This window comes from Polyodon spathula, chromosome 2 (assembly GCF_017654505.1).
Source record: "Polyodon spathula isolate WHYD16114869_AA chromosome 2, ASM1765450v1, whole genome shotgun sequence".
Lineage (NCBI taxonomy): Eukaryota > Metazoa > Chordata > Actinopteri > Acipenseriformes > Polyodontidae > Polyodon > Polyodon spathula.
Window position 1 is genome coordinate 65,142,165 of NC_054535.1, and position 18,188 is coordinate 65,160,352.

Genomic DNA, 18,188 nt, shown 5'->3' on the forward strand with positions numbered 1-18,188 from the left:
TTCTGCTCAGTGTCAAAGTCTTTGTTTCGTTGAGGAAGAGAATGAGGAAGTACAGCACAAAAAAGAAGTTGGCAATTGGACCTAGGTTCGTTTTTATATGTATATATAAATAAATGTGTGTCACGTTCATTTTCTATACCTTCTTTGCATGTTGCCAAACAGTGAAAATGGACCACCTGAGCAAGAACTTATTTAATAATAATAATAATAATAATAATAATAATAATAATAATAATAATAATAAATAAATTACTGCTGGATTATATTGTTGTAATAGACTACATTTCGTGTTGCTTTTTGGATATCTTTTTGAGTTAGAAATGTAGAGGCGATACAGTTTACAAATACTGTACTACAACATTTTTTATGTACAACAAAAAGGGGTACGGAACCCACACCCGGAAGACAGACAACAAACAAGAGGCTGCTTTCCTGGCGATAAACTGTGTAGCTATACGCAGCTCTGATGCGTGTGCTAGTACTGTTGACATAATGATGCATTTTCTGTTGCAGGGTGTTGATGGCACATTCAAACTAGATCAGAATATATAGTTTGCACATTAAAAAAAAAAAAAAAAAAAAAAAAAAAAAAAAATTATTCAAGATCGAAAATATCCTATAAATATCGATTTGTAATAGGATACGTTTGGTACACAGTTTTCTATCAACACCATGAGTCATTTGCTGCTAGTGATTATTATTATTATTTTTTTTTAACTTTTTTCTTATAAAAATATTTGTTTTACCCCAGCCTAGATTACAATTACAACTGTGACATGTATGCTTTGTTGCCTGATTCGTCCTTTGTTAGTACATCAATTTAAAACATGTATGACATTGTCTGAACTAAATATAAAACACTTATGATAGTTGATTTTGCTTTTTATAGGAGACGGTGACCTAGGCTGATCATTACTAATAATGAATCCTAAACTGCCTTTGTTGGGCCTCCTGTACTTTGTGCAGGGAATCCCCTACGGTTTACAGTCTTCTCTACTGCCCATCTATCTCAGAACAGCTGGACTTTCCTTTACTAAAATCAGCTTGACCAAAGCACTTTACTTCCCTTGGATTCTAAAAGTACTCTGGGCTCCATTTGTGGATCAGTTTGGCTCAAAGAAAAAATGGCTCCTTCTTAGCATGTCAGGACTGGCTCTAACCTGCTTAATCAGTGCCGCCCTTTCCCCGGAAACCAACTTTGCACCTGTAGCACTGATTCTGCTCTTGATGAACTTCTGGGCTTCAGTTCAGGACATTGCTGTTGACGGTATTGCAGTCCAGCTCCTCAGAAATGAAGAAGTGGGTTATGGAAACACAGTGCAAGTGGTGGGCTATAAGCTCGGCTCGGTCTTGGCTGGAGGTGGCCTTCTGGCAGTGATGGATGTGGTTGGATGGGGCTTCCTGTTTGTATTTCTAAGTGCCATTTATTGTACTATTACACTGTATTCTTGGGGGAACCCAGCGCTTAACATGCTCTCTAAAACCTGCAGCAATGAGCAGAGAACCAAAATACCCAGTTTAAATCCCTGGCGAATTTTGCAAGAACTCCTCAGTGTGCCAGGGACTTTCTGGACTCTCGTTTTTGTTCTTGTTTACAAGCTTGGTAAGTATGACAAATTAATCACAGGAAGAATAACACCTAATTTCCAATTGCTTTAAAATCCTTTATACAAAAGCTCTGTACATTAAGTAACACTTAAAGGGATAACAGTCAAGGGTTTAAAATAATTCTCATTACATAATGTTGCAATTCTCTTTGTCCATTTATTCTGCAACCATATAGAATCACTCCATTTTCAGAAGGTATATTTCAACTTAAAGTTCAGCAAACCAATTTGTGCTCCCACAACTTAGTTTTATAGTAGCACTTTGTTTATGCAAAACCGTACAGGACTTGTGAGAATTAATTTGTTTTGTGACACTTGATGTTTTGACTGTGGGGTACTGTTACAATTTTATGAAGAACATGACATATAATTCATAAAGAAAGTAGCAACATCATAGCATATTTTTCTATGTAGTCTATAGTTTTGTATGAGATTTGATTATAAACTAATGTATAAATCAGTGTTCCACTGAAGGTTTGGACAATGCCTTTCGTTTGTGTAAAATAAATACATTATTAGACCCCTTGAGATACTCAGAAATTAGGAATGTTCAAAGAAAAATTCAATTAGCAGTTATAATTCCCTGGTAATTCATTCTTCTGGGTATTTAAATTTGAGTAATTATTTGCCAAATTAATGGAGTTGGTATCTCACTTGCACTAATTAGCATTAGTTTTGAGAACTACTGTAACTTGATAATACTATACCTCAGTGGTTTTAAACAATGTGCAAATGTGTTAAAATAGTTGTGCCTTTGTCCATATGATGCGACTTTTTGGGTTCAAGAAATGTCAAATTACAGAGTGTATGTGGGGACCTGAACAGGTGAAATGACATTTTGTTTTTTTTCTAAGTTTATATTTTACAGTAGGGTGGCAAGTATTTTAACATTAACCAGGCAGAATTTCAGGAAAGAGCTACTGCTTTTAATTTGTTTCAGGTAAAAAGACAATTTATTGGGTAATACTATTTGAATTGGACCTAAATTATGGGGAGGAGTTTCCATCGTCTGTGGTTGATGATACATCACAAGTAATTGAGAAAATTGTGTGTTGTGTGCAGGCAAGAGAAAATGTTTGAAGATAGTAAAAATGGCCATTTTGATAAACCTTGTACTTATGTTATCCATGTTGGGGAAGGCCTAAACAAATAAGCCTAATGTTTTTATAATTTTAAAGGTTTTAAGATGTTCTCAATTTCAGTGAGCAATGTGTCAGTTGTTTGCCGCGTAGATGATTGTAAAACAAGGTATTAAGTTAATCCAGTGACTCTTTAGACCAACGACTGGTTCCACACAAGAAAAAAGTGTTGCACTAATTTTTACTTGTATGAATAGAACCCGTTGGTGTTTATTTTCGGCAAAGTAAACAAATACATTTTTTTAAAATGTAATAAAATAATGAATAAAACATCATTCAGTACATGGAAATCAAAAAAGTACAATTTCATCAGTTTAACTTTCTTCCACTGTAAATGCTGACATTTAAAAACTTGATCAAAAGGTTACAATTAATTTAAATGGATTTAATTTACTAGTATCAAACAAACTAGGAGAAAGAAAATTATGCAAAACTAGTCTTGTATTTACCCAGTTTAACGTTACGTGTATACTGGTCAAAAATGTTTTTTTACCCAGTAATCCACATAGAGCTAATACACTGTGATTTTAAGGTTGAAGAAGTGGCAGATTCTTGATATGGGTTGATTATCACAATTGTTTTTATAATTTAGGCACTGTGCAGTTATTTAAGAAGAGGTTATGCTTGATTTGTCCTCTAGGTGTAGCTATTGTTCTTTCAGTGGTGTGTTTTGAATTTAAGGTGTTTCAAATTTAAAAGGTTCAAGGAATGGATATAGGATGGGAAACCTGCAAATCTGTATATTTTATGGCAAGGTAGCTTCAGTGCCCCAGTCAACAAAACCAAAACCAAAATAGATATAAGAGAAAAAAAAAAAAAATGTAGCAAATCAAAATACTGAGCCATACTGAAGTGGTGAATTAATATAAAAATTCAGTTTTGCACCAGAAGGGGATTATATAAGGATTACATTGTCTTTGTGTCTGTCACATTTATATGTTAATGAGAAAATTGCCGTGCAGGTTCCTTTCGCAGCGACAGTGTGCTTTAAGAGCTGGGATGCAGAAGTAATCTGATAAACCGCAATTACCACAACGCCAGACAGAACACTAAAAATAGTATAATGTAGTAATCTGTCTGGGGTACTACAGCACTTGGATTCATTAATAAAAATATATGGAAGAATGTAATGTAAGTTGCAAAAAGAGCCTTCTGTTTAGATCAAACAACCCCGTAGAATTTAAAAACTTAACAAATCTACAAAAATACAAACAACATTACAATTAACATAAAACAATGAATGGATAAACCATCAATGAATAGGTTCATGTTAGCCCCCATGTCAAATAGACTCCCATACTATAATTAAAATCTGCAACTGTGGAGACGTGAGACGCCCATTCTGACCCCTGTGCATTGAAAGGTCATGATGTAGTCTGGTCAGTTTCCATGTCTAGCTTGTGCACAGGGAGGCTACTTTCCTTGTGAATGGGTGGGAAATAGTGATGAAGTGAGCTGTGGCAGCTGATCGTTTGCTGAGAACAGCACAGGTGCCTGAGATGATTTTGGCGGCAGGCAGTTCTCACAGGGGACGCTTGGGCTTTCTTCAGCTCCTCCCCTCCCAGCAGGACTCGCTTGAGATAAGCAAATATTTCTAGAAGGAATGTGTTGGACTACAGGGAATTATACATACATTAATAAATTAATAGATACCACATGGCAAGCGGCAAATATGGAATTTACTGACACATTTCTCATCTACTTTGCGTTAGTATGTTCTGTTAAAAACATTATATTTCTGAAGCTTGCATCTGGTGTTCTGTATGTATAATTTACTGTATGTGTGCACACTGTTATCCAAGAGTATGGAAATTAGGTTTTATTAAAAGCAGGTTTAATAAAAGAAACTGGTATTTGTAGTGTCAAGTGCTGTCAGTATTTGATATCATTCCTGTAAGTGCAGATATATTATAAAATACATGCAAAGCAGTAGGAGAGGATGGCTGGTGCAGTATGTGTGAATGTCAGAGCAGTAATCAGAAACATTCTTCTATTTTTTAAAACTAAATCGTTATGGTTGTAAACTTTGACACTGTTTGCCAGCAGTGCATTGTTCATTTTGTAGCTTGCACACTGAGGCAGTACATCTTGACCTAATATATTCAGTATATATACAGTATATACTAAATTTATATTGTGCCATATTTTATGTAAAAAGACAGGTCTGTGGTCTTCATTTTGTGTCTTAGATGTGCCTTTGTTGACCTATGTCTGGATCAGAAGCATAGAAAGCTCATAGTCAATCATCCAGCTGGCACTAAATGCACTCATCCAGCAACAATAGAGGTGTTTCCACAGCTCATCTGTGCACTCCAGTTTGATTTTGGTTTGGCTGCAAGCACATGCTCAGATACAAACATCCACATGGAAAATGATGGGAAGAGTCTGTTAATGTGTGACATGTACAACATATAGGGCCTATATGTATGTGTGTTTTATATAATATATGGATAAGCCGTATATTTGCATCTCAGACTATACAGGGGAAAATGTCATAATTAAGTGATGTAACAACATGTCTATTTATGACTTTCCCAATTATTTTTCTTGGAATTCTCTATATGTCTTTTAAACTGCTGGCTGCCCATTTTGAAATGATCACGATAGAAGCCAGAGAATCATTCATCAGAGACTGAAAGACTGCCTTTAATATAAACCTTGTGAAAACATACTTGTGACATTTTAGGGAGCTCGATTTTCATTTAGCCAACCTGCTAGTCTGTATAAAAAACAAAAACAAGACGGGACTGTGAGAGGTATCTTTGGGAGTGTAGACAGCTATCGGAACTTTATTTCAACAGCACCACCTAGGTATGGGCCAGTGTCATAGGAAAAAGAAAGTAGGTATCTTGCCTGCTAGTGTGAAACTACTCGCTCCTAACAGACCGTTTAATAACTGCTAACATATGTTACGGGGTGCCACGAGAGAGCGCTGTGCTTATTGAATGCACCCCATGTTTTTAATATGCTGCATCATGCCCCATAGCTTCAATACTGCTATTGTGATTAGGATTCAGTAAATAATAATACAGCAGGGTTGAGAAGCACTGCAGATAAAATGCGATTTTATTTTGTGCATGCATTTTTGTTTTAAATACATGCTAAGCTAATAAGCTAATAAACATAATAAGCTAATGTGATTGTCATTTAATGAAAACAGTTAATACGATTTCAATACTGATATATAGATTATATTACAATAAATAATAGGCATCATTTCCACTCAACTGAGAAGGGGTCATACAAATTCCTCTTAATTTTTTTTTTTATAAAAAGATAACACATTTAACATATATGTAATTGCACATACAAGTAAATCACACATTAAATGCATAACTAGTCACAAATATAAAATAATGCATTTAATAATTTGTACAATGAAAAATATACTGTTCCCGGCATTTAAAAATGTAACTTCATCTTACCACCCTGTAAACAGGGTAGTAAGGTAAGGTTAACCACTATGATTAAATGATAATAGATAACAAAATGACATTACTATACAAATTAATTTAATGGCATGTCATATTAAAAAGTGTTATTATTAAAATGGTGTGATTTATGTCTAACGTATATTAGCGAAATATTTTTTTTTTTCACGTAAAATGGGGACAGACTAAAATGAATGACAAAACGGATGCCCATTGATTACGAGAGAAAAGAATGCCCATTGAACGTAATAAAAAAAGATGAATAAGGAATGAAAGTTTGTATCTAATACCTAATACCATTTCTTACAAATACATTTAAATACCAAATAAAAGTGGAATGACATGGAATGACAGCTTTTTTCCATGGAATGACAGGAACCCAAAAAAACAGTAAATATAGATGTAAGGAATGACAGCTTGGATCAGAAAATCCCCAACCGAAATCTTAAAAGCCCTACAGGGTGTGCAGTTCATATTGCCCGACGCCGGGACAACAAGATTGGTATGAAGGACAAGTTTTATACTTTATCCGTCAGACAAGTTGTCTATTTATTTATTTATTTATTTTCCCTATGTTCATTCTGTTGCTAGAAAGACACTCCAGTATATTTCTAGAGAGCCACGCAAGCTTTTGAAAACTGAATTGCGGAAGTCTAACACCTACACACAAACATTTTAAAGTGTTTACGTCCCACCTATATCACTTTTGATTGGTTAGCTGTGGAAGAAGCTGATCTTCTATTGGTTACAAACAAACCCAGAAATGACTGCCAGAGAGCCTCTGGCAAGGCACAGAGCAACCTTTTAAACTTAAGGTGTTATTTATGTTTTTTTTTGTAAAGGAGCAAATAAGTGATACTGCTTTCCTAATACATGAACCTGACATTTAAATGCAGCAATCTAGTAAAAAAAAAAAAAAAAAAAAAAAAAAAAACATAAACACCAGAGTCGCTAAGGTATTAGCGGATTCGAAAAAAATCACATCAAGCGTGTACTGGGATGTTTAAAAAAAAAAAAGAAAAGTTTACTTTAGATGCATTTCAAGAGAAACACTTGCTGGCAAAAAAATATAAGGATTTTTTTTTTTCTTTCGATGTCAGTGTTGCTATCCTAGTTTGCTATTTACCATATTTACATATTTTTTTACACTGTATTAAAAAACCTTTTTTTAATTTTTTTTTTTTTTTTTTTTTTTTTTTTTTTTTTTTTTTTTTGATTTGAACAGGTATTAGTTATTCACTGGACATGCACAACCCATTGATTTGTGAAACTAATAAAACATGAAGATTGACAAATATGATAGAAATTAAATGCTTATATATGAGATTATCTGTAAAATATTTTATTATTACAGTAATTTAAAATAAAATACAGACTGGAAGTGTCATAGCAATGTGGTTATGCATGAATTCATTGCTGTATCTATTTTTCAGTGAGCATAGTGCAGGGAAAGAATGTTACCCTCCTAAAAGGTATGAAACCAGGATCACCCTGCTGCAGCAGTGTTCCAGTTAGCCATCATGGGACAAGATGTAAGATGAGGAAAAAGAGCTGTAAGATGTTGTACACATATTAAAAACATATTTTGTCTTTGCAGAATTTGATGGAGCCTACTGTAAATATTGCGTGCATTTTGGTAGAAAAACGGTCAAAATGCAGAGAAACCTGACAGGTTATACACAAGTCCTTTAAAAATCTGGGGTTCAGCAGTTACAAAACTGAAAGAACATCAAGAAAAATCAGAATTCCACAAAGCAGCAGTAATAGTTGGCAATCATTTTGTATCTGTTGTGTAACAAACTAAAACACGTCAGGAGTTGGATTCAACTGATAGAGTGGAAAAAAAAACAAAAAAACAACCAGAAGCTATTTTTATATTTGAATAACTCCCAAAGTATTTCTTGTTATAGTTGTACTCTTTGTATGATACTTAAATTTACTAGCAAATGTGTTCCAAACTGCACTGATAGGAAAGTATGTTATACATTTGTTGAGGTGAGGTGGGGTCACAGGGAACCTTTTGTGTATCTTGAAGAATTTAGAGAACCTGTCAAGCTACAAGGCTAAATCCACCCCTGTTAATCACTAATTGTGTTCACTGTTAAATAAAACCAAAATCCTAGAAGTTATACTCTACTTTTGTGTGTGTGTTTTGTGCGACGGGGAGGGGGCACATAGATTTTTAAGAAGGACAAGTAGTGTTTTTTTAAGAAGGACAAGTGGATTTTTAAGAAGGAGAAGTAGATTTTTAAGAAGGACAAGTAGTTTTTTTTTAAGAAGGACAAGTAGATTTTTTCTAGCAGTTTTTGCCTTGGACAACAATTTTTTTTTTTTTCAAAAATTGCAAATCCCTGTACTAATACCGGTGTTGACAAATAAACTTATGTAAAAAATAACAGTGGAATCATATGGAATGACAGGCTTAGAGTGCATAACATGCAGTGTATTGTTTGTTTATATTTTAAACCGTAATGATACATTATTTAACAAATAAATAATAGTTATGGTTATGTGTATTCTAACAGTGTTATGATGTAAACTGTGTTCATTGAATGATATAATAATAATATAATAATAATAATAATAATAATAATAATAATAATAATAATAATAATAATAATATACATGTTTATTATTTATTGAAAATGGTTAGTGAGAAATATATTAGAAATAGTGAGGCACAGTCTTAATAGGTAGATTATTGTAGAAAACAAAATTTAGCAATAAGTATACATGCAGAAGTATCAGAAACATGATTTCAATTGTTTATACACTGGCATACATTAAAATAAGAAAGAAGAGATGAACAGCAATAAAGAGATGTACAGCATTCCATTAATTCAACTTATTTTTCGTTCGCCTTACATACTTAAGAATATTAAATTGTCCATCCATAGCTGTTACTATCTAGTAATTGTCTTTATTCAAGCATAAAGCAAGATAATGACAGAAAAAGAATACATTTCTATTTTGATTTTTTTTTTTTTTAAGTTTTTATTAATAGTCTATGGAGTATTATATTATTCTGTGTTTTTTCGTGGATGGCTTATTTACTTTTGAAAGTGGAGGAGCCAATCAAATGCAAAAGGGGAAGGTGCCAGATGTTGAGTTGCAGCTGTGACAGTTATATTGCACTGCTCTTCATCACTCAGAGACAGAGAGAGTACACATTTGCTTTGACTTCAGTTTCGTACACCTTTTGTACACAAAATAACAATATTTAGATGCAATTATAATTCTGTTATTAATAGAAACAATGTTTATTGCTTTCTTTATTAATCCAAAATTGTAAATTTCCACTTACATTTTTAATATGTTAATGTTATTTTCTCAGGTATTATTGGGCTACGGGGTATCTCTATATTAAAATGCCTGTTGTAAATGTTTATGCTGTAAAGCAAAATATTAATACAAGTAGTTTTGGTGGAAAGAGATTTTTCTTGTAACAACTTTAAAATCTTTTTAAGAATGAAGTTGGTTGTGGCAGTGTTTTTAGGCATTGTTGGACCTTTTGTCTCAAACTACTACACAGACCATTTTTTTCTCACTATAGTGGACAGTGTTGAGTTGCTAGACAGGTTTACAAACAGTGCCAATAAGAAGTATTCACCCCCCGCTTGGACGTTTTCACAGTTTGTTGTGTTACAACCTGAAATCTTGATGCATTGAAATGGGATTTTTTTCCCCTTTGATTTACACAACCTACTCAACACTTTCAACGTGTGAAAAAATGGGGCTGGGGCCAGGGTGTGATTGGAGTGTGTGGGTGATAAAACAAGTTATCAATTAGACAAGTATTCACCCCCTTTACTATGACACTCCTAATTAAGCTCAGGTGCAATCATTTGCCTTCAGAATTCACACAAGAAGTTAAATGGTACATATGCGTGTAATAAAAGTGGTTCACATGATTTCAGATTAAATATAGCTGTCTCTGTAAGGTCCCACAGTTGGGTAGTGCATTCAAAGCAAAGATACTACCATGAAGAATAAGCTTTCAAAATAATTCTGGGATAAAGTTGTGGAAAGGCACTGATCAGGGGAGGGGTATAAAAAGATTTCAAAGGCATTGAATATCCCTTGGAGCACAGTCAAGTCGATTATTAAGAAGTAGAAGGTATACGGCAGCACCTAGAATCTGCTTAGAGCAGGCTGTCCTCCCACATTGAGCAGCTGGGCAAGAAGGGCATTCGTTAAAGAAGCCACCAAGAGGCCAATGACAACTCTGAAAGACCTACAGTGAAACTGTTCATGTGTCAACAACAGCTGAGGTACTCCAAAAATCTAACCTGTATGGAAGAGTGGCAAGAAGGAAGCCATTTCTGAAGAAAGCCCATGAAAGTCCTGCTTGGAATTTGCAAAAAGCATGTGGGAGACTCTGAAAAGATGTGACAAAAGATTCTGTGGTCCCATGAAACAAAAATGTAACTATTTGGCCTAAATGCAAAGCATTATGTCTGGTGCAAACAACACAGCACATCACCCAGGTAACACCATCCCTACTGGGAAGCATGGTGGTGGCAGGAGATTCACATTTCAGCAGGACAATGACCCCAAGGATACAGTCAAAGCAACACTGGAGTGGCTTAAAAACAAGAAACTGAATGTCCTAGAGTGGCTCAGGCAAAGCCCAGACTTGAATCCGATTTAGAATATGTGGCAAGACTTGAAGATTGCTCTCCACCAACGATCCCCATGGAACTTGACAGAGCTTGAACGATTTTGCCAAGAAGAATTGGTGCATATTACACGATCCAGATGTGCAAACCTGGTAGAGACTTACCTCAAAAAACTCACAGCTGTAATTGCTGCCAAAGGTGGTTCTACCAAGTATTGTCTCAGGGGGGTGAATACTTACCTAACCAAGATATTTCTTTTTTTTTTTTTTCCTTTTTCCTTTAACTGCTGTTTCACAATAAAAATTGTCTTGCTTCTTCAGAGTGTTGAGTAGGTTGTGTAAATCAAATGAAAAAATATCCCATTTAAATGCATCAAGATTTCAGGTTGTAATACAACAAACTGAAAACGTCCAAGGGGGGTGAATACTTACTATAGGCACTGTACTAACACACACACACACACACACACACACACACATATATATATATATATATATATATATATATATATATATATATATATATATATATATATATGTGTGTGTGTGTGTGTGTGTGTGTATATATATATATATATATATTATATATATATATATATATATATATAGTATTAGAAAGCGTTCTTATGTGCACTGTGGAAAACTGCTTAGGAACATTAAGACATTTTGGTTAAGCTTGTTTTGAGAAAAACAAACAAAAGAAACACATTGATTTGTTTAAATACCAAGATTTGCTTCAGCCATACCCTCTTTCAGACAGTACTGCGGTTTGTGCTTTTTTTTTGCTAATATTTAGCTGCTTGTGCTGTTTTGATTTATAAATTTGTTTATAAATCAGCAAAGCAATTTGTAGCTGTACAAGCATTTTGGATTGGGTCGTTCAGAGAAAAATAATGAAATATCTTTTGGTTTTATAAACTTTTAAGCCTAAGGTCTCTTTCACAACACATGTAATTTCTGATTTCACACAATTGCTGATTTCCCTTCTTAAAAGTCATCAGAAAAAACAAACAAACAAAAAAAAAACATGCCAGTCATTTAAATCACAAAATAATAGTACAAATTCATAACACAATCTTTGTTTCTTACAAGAATCACTCGGTTATTTACGTTTTGTATTGTACTTTCCCCCACACTATATCGAAATCATAAAATTTTTTGTTCAAAGATCAAAGAGTAGAAAATACATTTCAGTTAAGCTGATCAACTTAGTGGTATTTTCCATTAATAGCATCCCACTTTGTATTGGTGCATGTGTATGGGTTTATAGTTAGTAAACCACCGGAGTAAAATACTCCCATATATGTTCAACCAAGATAAGGATCTGTCTGTGGAACAAGTGCGTTACATTCTTACCACAGTTGATTTTAATGCTATAATCATAAATCTCCCTCCTGTGCAACCAAAGGGAGAAGTGTATGTGTATTGTTCAGCATCTAGCACTGAGAATGCACTTTATATCTGTTTTGACCAGTACAGAATGCTCCAGTTGTGTTGAAACTGTACTATTACCTAAAGAAAAACAAAGGAAAAGGAAAATATTCTATTTCTGGTTTTCGCCGTCATATCTACTGCTTACAAGAGTCACAAATCAGACAACTGTATGTCATACATTACTTGGGAAATGAGGCTTTGTGTGAACCATTGCCGCGGTTTACAAAAACACTTATCCCTACCATGAAGTCTAACCCGACACATAATAAGGAGACATCAGAATCACAGAGGGACCCTATATATATATATATATATATATATATATATATATATATATATATATATATATATATATCAATATAAGTTTATATACAGTTTTTCATGAAAAATACACAGTCGAAAATTGGCGCTGACAACCAGACAGCTGTGGATCGCACACAAAATTTTCAGCAAATGAAAAATGTTATTTACCAACAAACAAAAAACAGCACATTTCCAATGATGGCATCTTCAGCTTGTATGAATTGCCAGTGTTTCCTGTTGCATTCTTTTTGCAGGAAAGAAAGTTCAAAAGTTATCATCAAGACTTTGAGGCATATTTTGTAACAGCTGAATGGAGACAAAATACATGCCGTTCCTTTTGTTACTGACAAAGAGGAATTGTGGAAACAATTCAGCAAGATTATCCTAAACCCCCGCAGATCTGCTCCAATCACATATTTCAGATGTAGATAAATGGATCAAACAGCACAGGGGTTTAATGACACAAAAGTTTTAAAAGATAACTTAAAGCAACTCATCAATAGCTCTTCATTAGCTCTTCATTGACTTCTTTTCAAGAGCAGTATGACAGTTTGTCTGGAATAGAGCATTCCATTCCAACAGTATTTTGACTGACAGGTGTAGGATCCCATAGCACAGCATGCTGCAAAATTTGTTAATGAGAAGTTTGCTGCCTTCCAGAACATAGCTGCTACAAACCATTGAAGGACCATTTAAAGAGGCAATGTCACAAACTGTTTATTTTCCAAAAGACATCACTCCGCCCCTATCATTGCCAAGATATTAATGGATGACCAAAGATACTAATTGAAATAATAACTATAGCGGCACAATATACTCAGTTGCTATAATACAGTAATGTTAAATTAGTGTCTTCATCTGCATTTGTTACACTGCACTTTCAATGTAGGAAACACATTGTTAGATTGTGGAAAAGAAAGTTGTCCAGACTGCTTATATCTATTTCAAAATATTGAACCTTTCTAGGTGAACAAGGTGCCACAAGCATGTTCCCTCTGTTTCTGCTGGATAACGGCATGTCTGCCAGGGAGCTAGGCCTCTGGAATGGAATGGTGGCAATGGGATTTTCAATCATAGGTTCCTCCATTGGTGGTATACTAATGTCCATTTATGGGTAAGTGTGTATAAACGTTAATTTAAAATGATAATTAAACATATTTTTTAGTAAAAAAAAAAAAATGAAATTGATATGCAAATGCCATTCCTGTAATGACCATTACTGCAAATATGAAACTGCTCTACTTTACTGTATACCCTTTCAGAATATGTGGTTTCAGTATGAATATTTCTATTAATATATATTAGTTTCTTGTGTACAACAATTGCCTAATTATTATTATTATAACTACATAAAACCTTAATCAGAGTACCATGATGAATGTTTAATCCTTGTAGCCAAGGTAATCGGCGTAAAATGAAATCTGTTACTTCTCACAATTCTTGGATTCAAAATGAATCCATAGTTCTACGTTGCCGGAATCCTAATATGGACATCCTCACTTCAAAACAGTAAGTTCTGAACTGAACACAAACAAATAATTCAAGCCCTACATATAGGTCATGTCAGATTTGTGATTAATCGTTAAATCAAAATTTTACCATAAAAATCGCTGTATAGGTCCCACTGGTGGAAAAGTTACACCCCTCTTTTTGACTTCAATTTTAGGAAAACAACCTTTTTGTGTTTTATATATATATATATATATATATATATATATATATATATATATATATATATATATATATATATATATAAAATTGATTTCTTTCCTACATGCTCAACACCGATAAAGAAAATTACACAGGTTAGTTAAAAATAACAGTTGTTTGCAATATTTTATTCTATTAATATTTTTACAGTGTTGTTTTTTGTTTTTAGTTAAGCTGCTAGAAAGTATTCAGTTTTTCAAAATTTCTAAATAACTGAGTCAGTAAATTTAAGTGCAAAGTCAAAATAAATCAAAATATAGATGTAATACTACAATACTATAAATTGCAGTAGTAACAGTGTAAACCACTGACACATTGTACTTGAATGGATTTATAGTAATAATTAACAGCACATAAAATCAGAGGGGAGGGCTTAGGTCGGCCAGGGTGTCCTGGGCTCGCCGAACACCAGCGACCCCTGTAGTCTGGCCAGGCACCTGCGGGCTTGCCTGTAAGCTGTGTTGTCCTCCTACGCTGTAGCTCTGAGATGACTGCACAGTGAGTCTGCAGTGTGAAAAGAAGTGGTCGGCTGACGGCACACGCTTCGGAGAGAGCTTGTGTTTGTCTTCGCCACTCCTGAGTCAGCGCACTGGTGGTAGCAGTGAGCTGAGCCTAAAAATAATTGGAAATGCCAAATTAGGAGAAAATAATAAAATAATTGGCAACTACTAAATAAAAAATAAATAAATAAAACAATTCTAGCTGTGCAAATACATTAATTGTGTTTTGTTAATCAGAACCATAACCATACACATACTTTACAAGTGTACCACTGTGTTACAGTGATGTAGAACAAGTTACAGTATGTATTAGAATCACTAAAAGTACATCCATTCATGGCCTGAATGCCGTAGATCCTGAAAAAATAATTGGGTTGTTGACAGTTAAGTTTGTGTGAGCCGTAACCGTGGCTGCAGTAATCCCATGCACTGGTACAGTAGTTTAATATCAGACACATCAGCGCATACATCGCACTGGTGTATTAGTTGCTCCCCCATTTTAATGCCCCCCCGCAAACATGCCTAGAAAATCAACTTATACAATTTTTTGACAGTAGTTTGATGAAAATAAAAAATCAAAAGGAAATCTACTAAAATAAACATACTTTACTGTATCCCTGTAAGAGATCACCATCAGTAACCGCTACAATGTAGATTTCTCCACAACTCATTCATGCTGCATGGAAGGTTGTTTTATTGCTTTAGCTCTGCCAAGCTGATGTGACAGTGTCTGGCGATCCGAGATTCTTAGCAGTTGTTCAGGCACTCAAAACCTTGACTTAAAATCCATGTATTATTTCTGCCCAATGAGGTTTTTGTTTTATTCATTGCACCATCTCCACTGTATCTCCTCATCAGCAGTGCATAGAAAGTTATTCAGTTTATGAGTGCTGTGCCGGCCATGGACCTTCAATTTTAATACTATATATATATATATATATATATATATATATATATATATATATATATATATATATATATATATATATATATATATTTGTAAGTAATGAAATTAGTAGAAGTTGCATCTTTTTTTTTATCACTCCGTAGTACTTTTTGATCAAACTAGTAACATTTATGAATGTGATTTTATTTATAACAATTGTTATATGTACCAGACATCAATGAAGTAGACTGTCTCAGTAACAGTCTTCATGGAAAAAAAAAAAAAAAAAAAAAAAAAAAGAGTCTGGATTTAGTTTTCCCAACCAAGAAAAGATACGTTCTTATTACCCATCATATTAAGGCATGTGCTAGGAGTCCATACTTTAGAAACACAGCTTAAAGGGTACATAGAGACCTTTTTATTTCATTGTGCTGCATGTTCCCATGTGTTGTTACAACTGTTTACTTAAGGTATGTGCATTGTTTTAATTTCTTTTACCACTTTTTTAAACATTTACATTGCATTCCCTGCCTCAAGATGGCTTCCCATGTACCTGCATGGACCTCTCAGAACTACATTTCCTAACATCTTCCTGCTCAGTGGTAAATTCGTCTCAGTTACATATGTGAGCAGGAGGATGATGGGGAATGTAGTTCTGCCTTTGCACGTTCACATATGGGACTGAAAAGCCGGCCTAAAATGTGGCGAATTGCATTTTTTTTGTGTGTGTTTTCACACACTGTCTGTGTTGGAAAAACTCTTCAGCGAAGGGGTTAATTAAGGAAGCACCCTAATCTGAATACAGCAATATACCGTCAACAACATGCATGACACATAGTAAACCACTGCTGTATCACCAGTAGAATAACACTAACAATAATAATCACAATAACTCTGACATATCACAGTGAAAATACAAATTGTTACACTTTCAAATTCTAAGCAAGTTACAAGCTTACCAGTGCTGTTGTTAGTTTCTTTTCATTCAATTTATGTTTAGCGCTTCCATGTGTTCTATAAGGGTCTGTCTATGAGTGTAATCTACAGTCTGCATGAAGTACAAAACATCACATTACCACCAACGTGAAATTCGTCCTTGCCAAACTCGTTGATCCGATCTTTAGGGGTGATTATTATTATTTTTGGCATTTTTGAATAGCTCTGGATACTGACTGAAGTAAAGTGAAACCCATTCAACACTGAACTTGAATACCAGAAGCAGTTTTATTAGACAGGTATGTTTACATAAATTTAAAACAAAGTTGCGTGTGTGTGTGTGTGTGTGTGTACGTGCGTGTATATATAAAAACAGGCCTTGGAAAAATAACCACCTCTGATTGGTTAAACAGCATCACAAGACCGTGCATATATATACTGTATACCATGCATACTAATGAGCCGCTTCACACTAAATAAATCACTATGCACCACTACATTCTAAATTCCATGACAAACTGCCATTTTATTTGTTATTACTTACAAAACCTTTGCCAAAAATGAGTGGCATTTCACTTATTTCCTTTAATATATTTGGGGATGAAAATCCACATAACTGGTACAACACCAGCTTTCTGAGTGAAGACAGCAGTCCATCTGAAAAAAATAAAAATAAACAAAATAAGTGCATCAGCAAGTACAGAAACAACAGCTGATGAGGCTCAGCTAAATGAATAGAAGAAAACAAAGATTGAAAAAAAAAAAACTACAGCATGGGCTGGTTAATGTACTTAAAGAAAAAAAAATATGGACATTCATTTTATGGAAATAAATCCAAAAAAATCTCAACAACATCAGGGAATTTTATGCCAGTGCAAGAAGTTAAACTAAGGACCAGTATTCAGTTTCCAGCTGTATAACGCTGAGCTGGACTAAACAAATATTTTAACAGTAGAAGTTTAACATCTCTGTTGACAGCGAGTTTAAGTCCAGCAGTAATGTATTCATGTCAGTCAGGAGAACTCTTAGAAAAGCAGGTAACGACAAGGCCAGACACGACCCCCCGAATTACCGGCCTGGATTTTAAACATCTGCGGGAAACTGAGGTACTGCCCCCTGACAACGCTGTCGGATCAGTGCGTAAAGTCTGGTTCGATCGTCAACTTAATCTGACACGACTTGGCGTGAGAGTGTCTGACAAATAGCAAAAACATATTTTGAGATCCCAAAGAATTAAAACGTACTAGAATGTGTATAAACTTTATAGTAAATGCTCGCATATAACGACTTAACAAACTCACTTCAACATCGGGCTTCAGTCTCTATCAGCTGCTCTCCTTACTTCCTTAGTGTAATTTGAAACTGTGCCTATCACCCAGTTTGTGCTAGTCATCTAGTTTCTAGCGAGATAGCACGAACATATGCAATTTATTTTTAATAAGCAAACAATTAATTAAATTAAATAAAATTTGGGACTATATTACACTGCGGATATATACACAATAAAGTTTCTGGTTTTGTCGTAATTTGTGTTTTGATTATTTGTTATTATTTTTCTTCCCACAAATGATAGGTAGTTGTATTATAAGCGGTATAAACCACTTCGGGCCATGCAGTTCCGATG

General features: G+C 34.4%; 1 protein-coding gene across 3 annotated transcripts in view; it reads left to right on the forward strand.

Moving 5' to 3' along the window:
- mfsd3 (major facilitator superfamily domain containing 3) overlaps nt 1-18,188 on the forward strand; it is a 43,439-nt gene continuing 25,251 nt past the window's right edge. The window contains exons 1-3 of one of the 3 annotated variants that reach the window (XR_005947369.1): nt 1-85; nt 890-1,603; nt 13,499-13,646. Coding sequence is in view for 2 of the 3 variants with exons in the window: in XM_041226738.1 (XP_041082672.1) it covers nt 922-1,603; nt 13,499-13,646 (830 nt within the window). In the remaining variant the exon portion in view is untranslated. Of the gene's footprint in view, nt 86-248; nt 1,604-13,498; nt 13,647-18,188 lie in introns of those variants that run through there. The other 2 variants (XM_041226738.1, XM_041226728.1) reach the window with 2 other exon arrangements.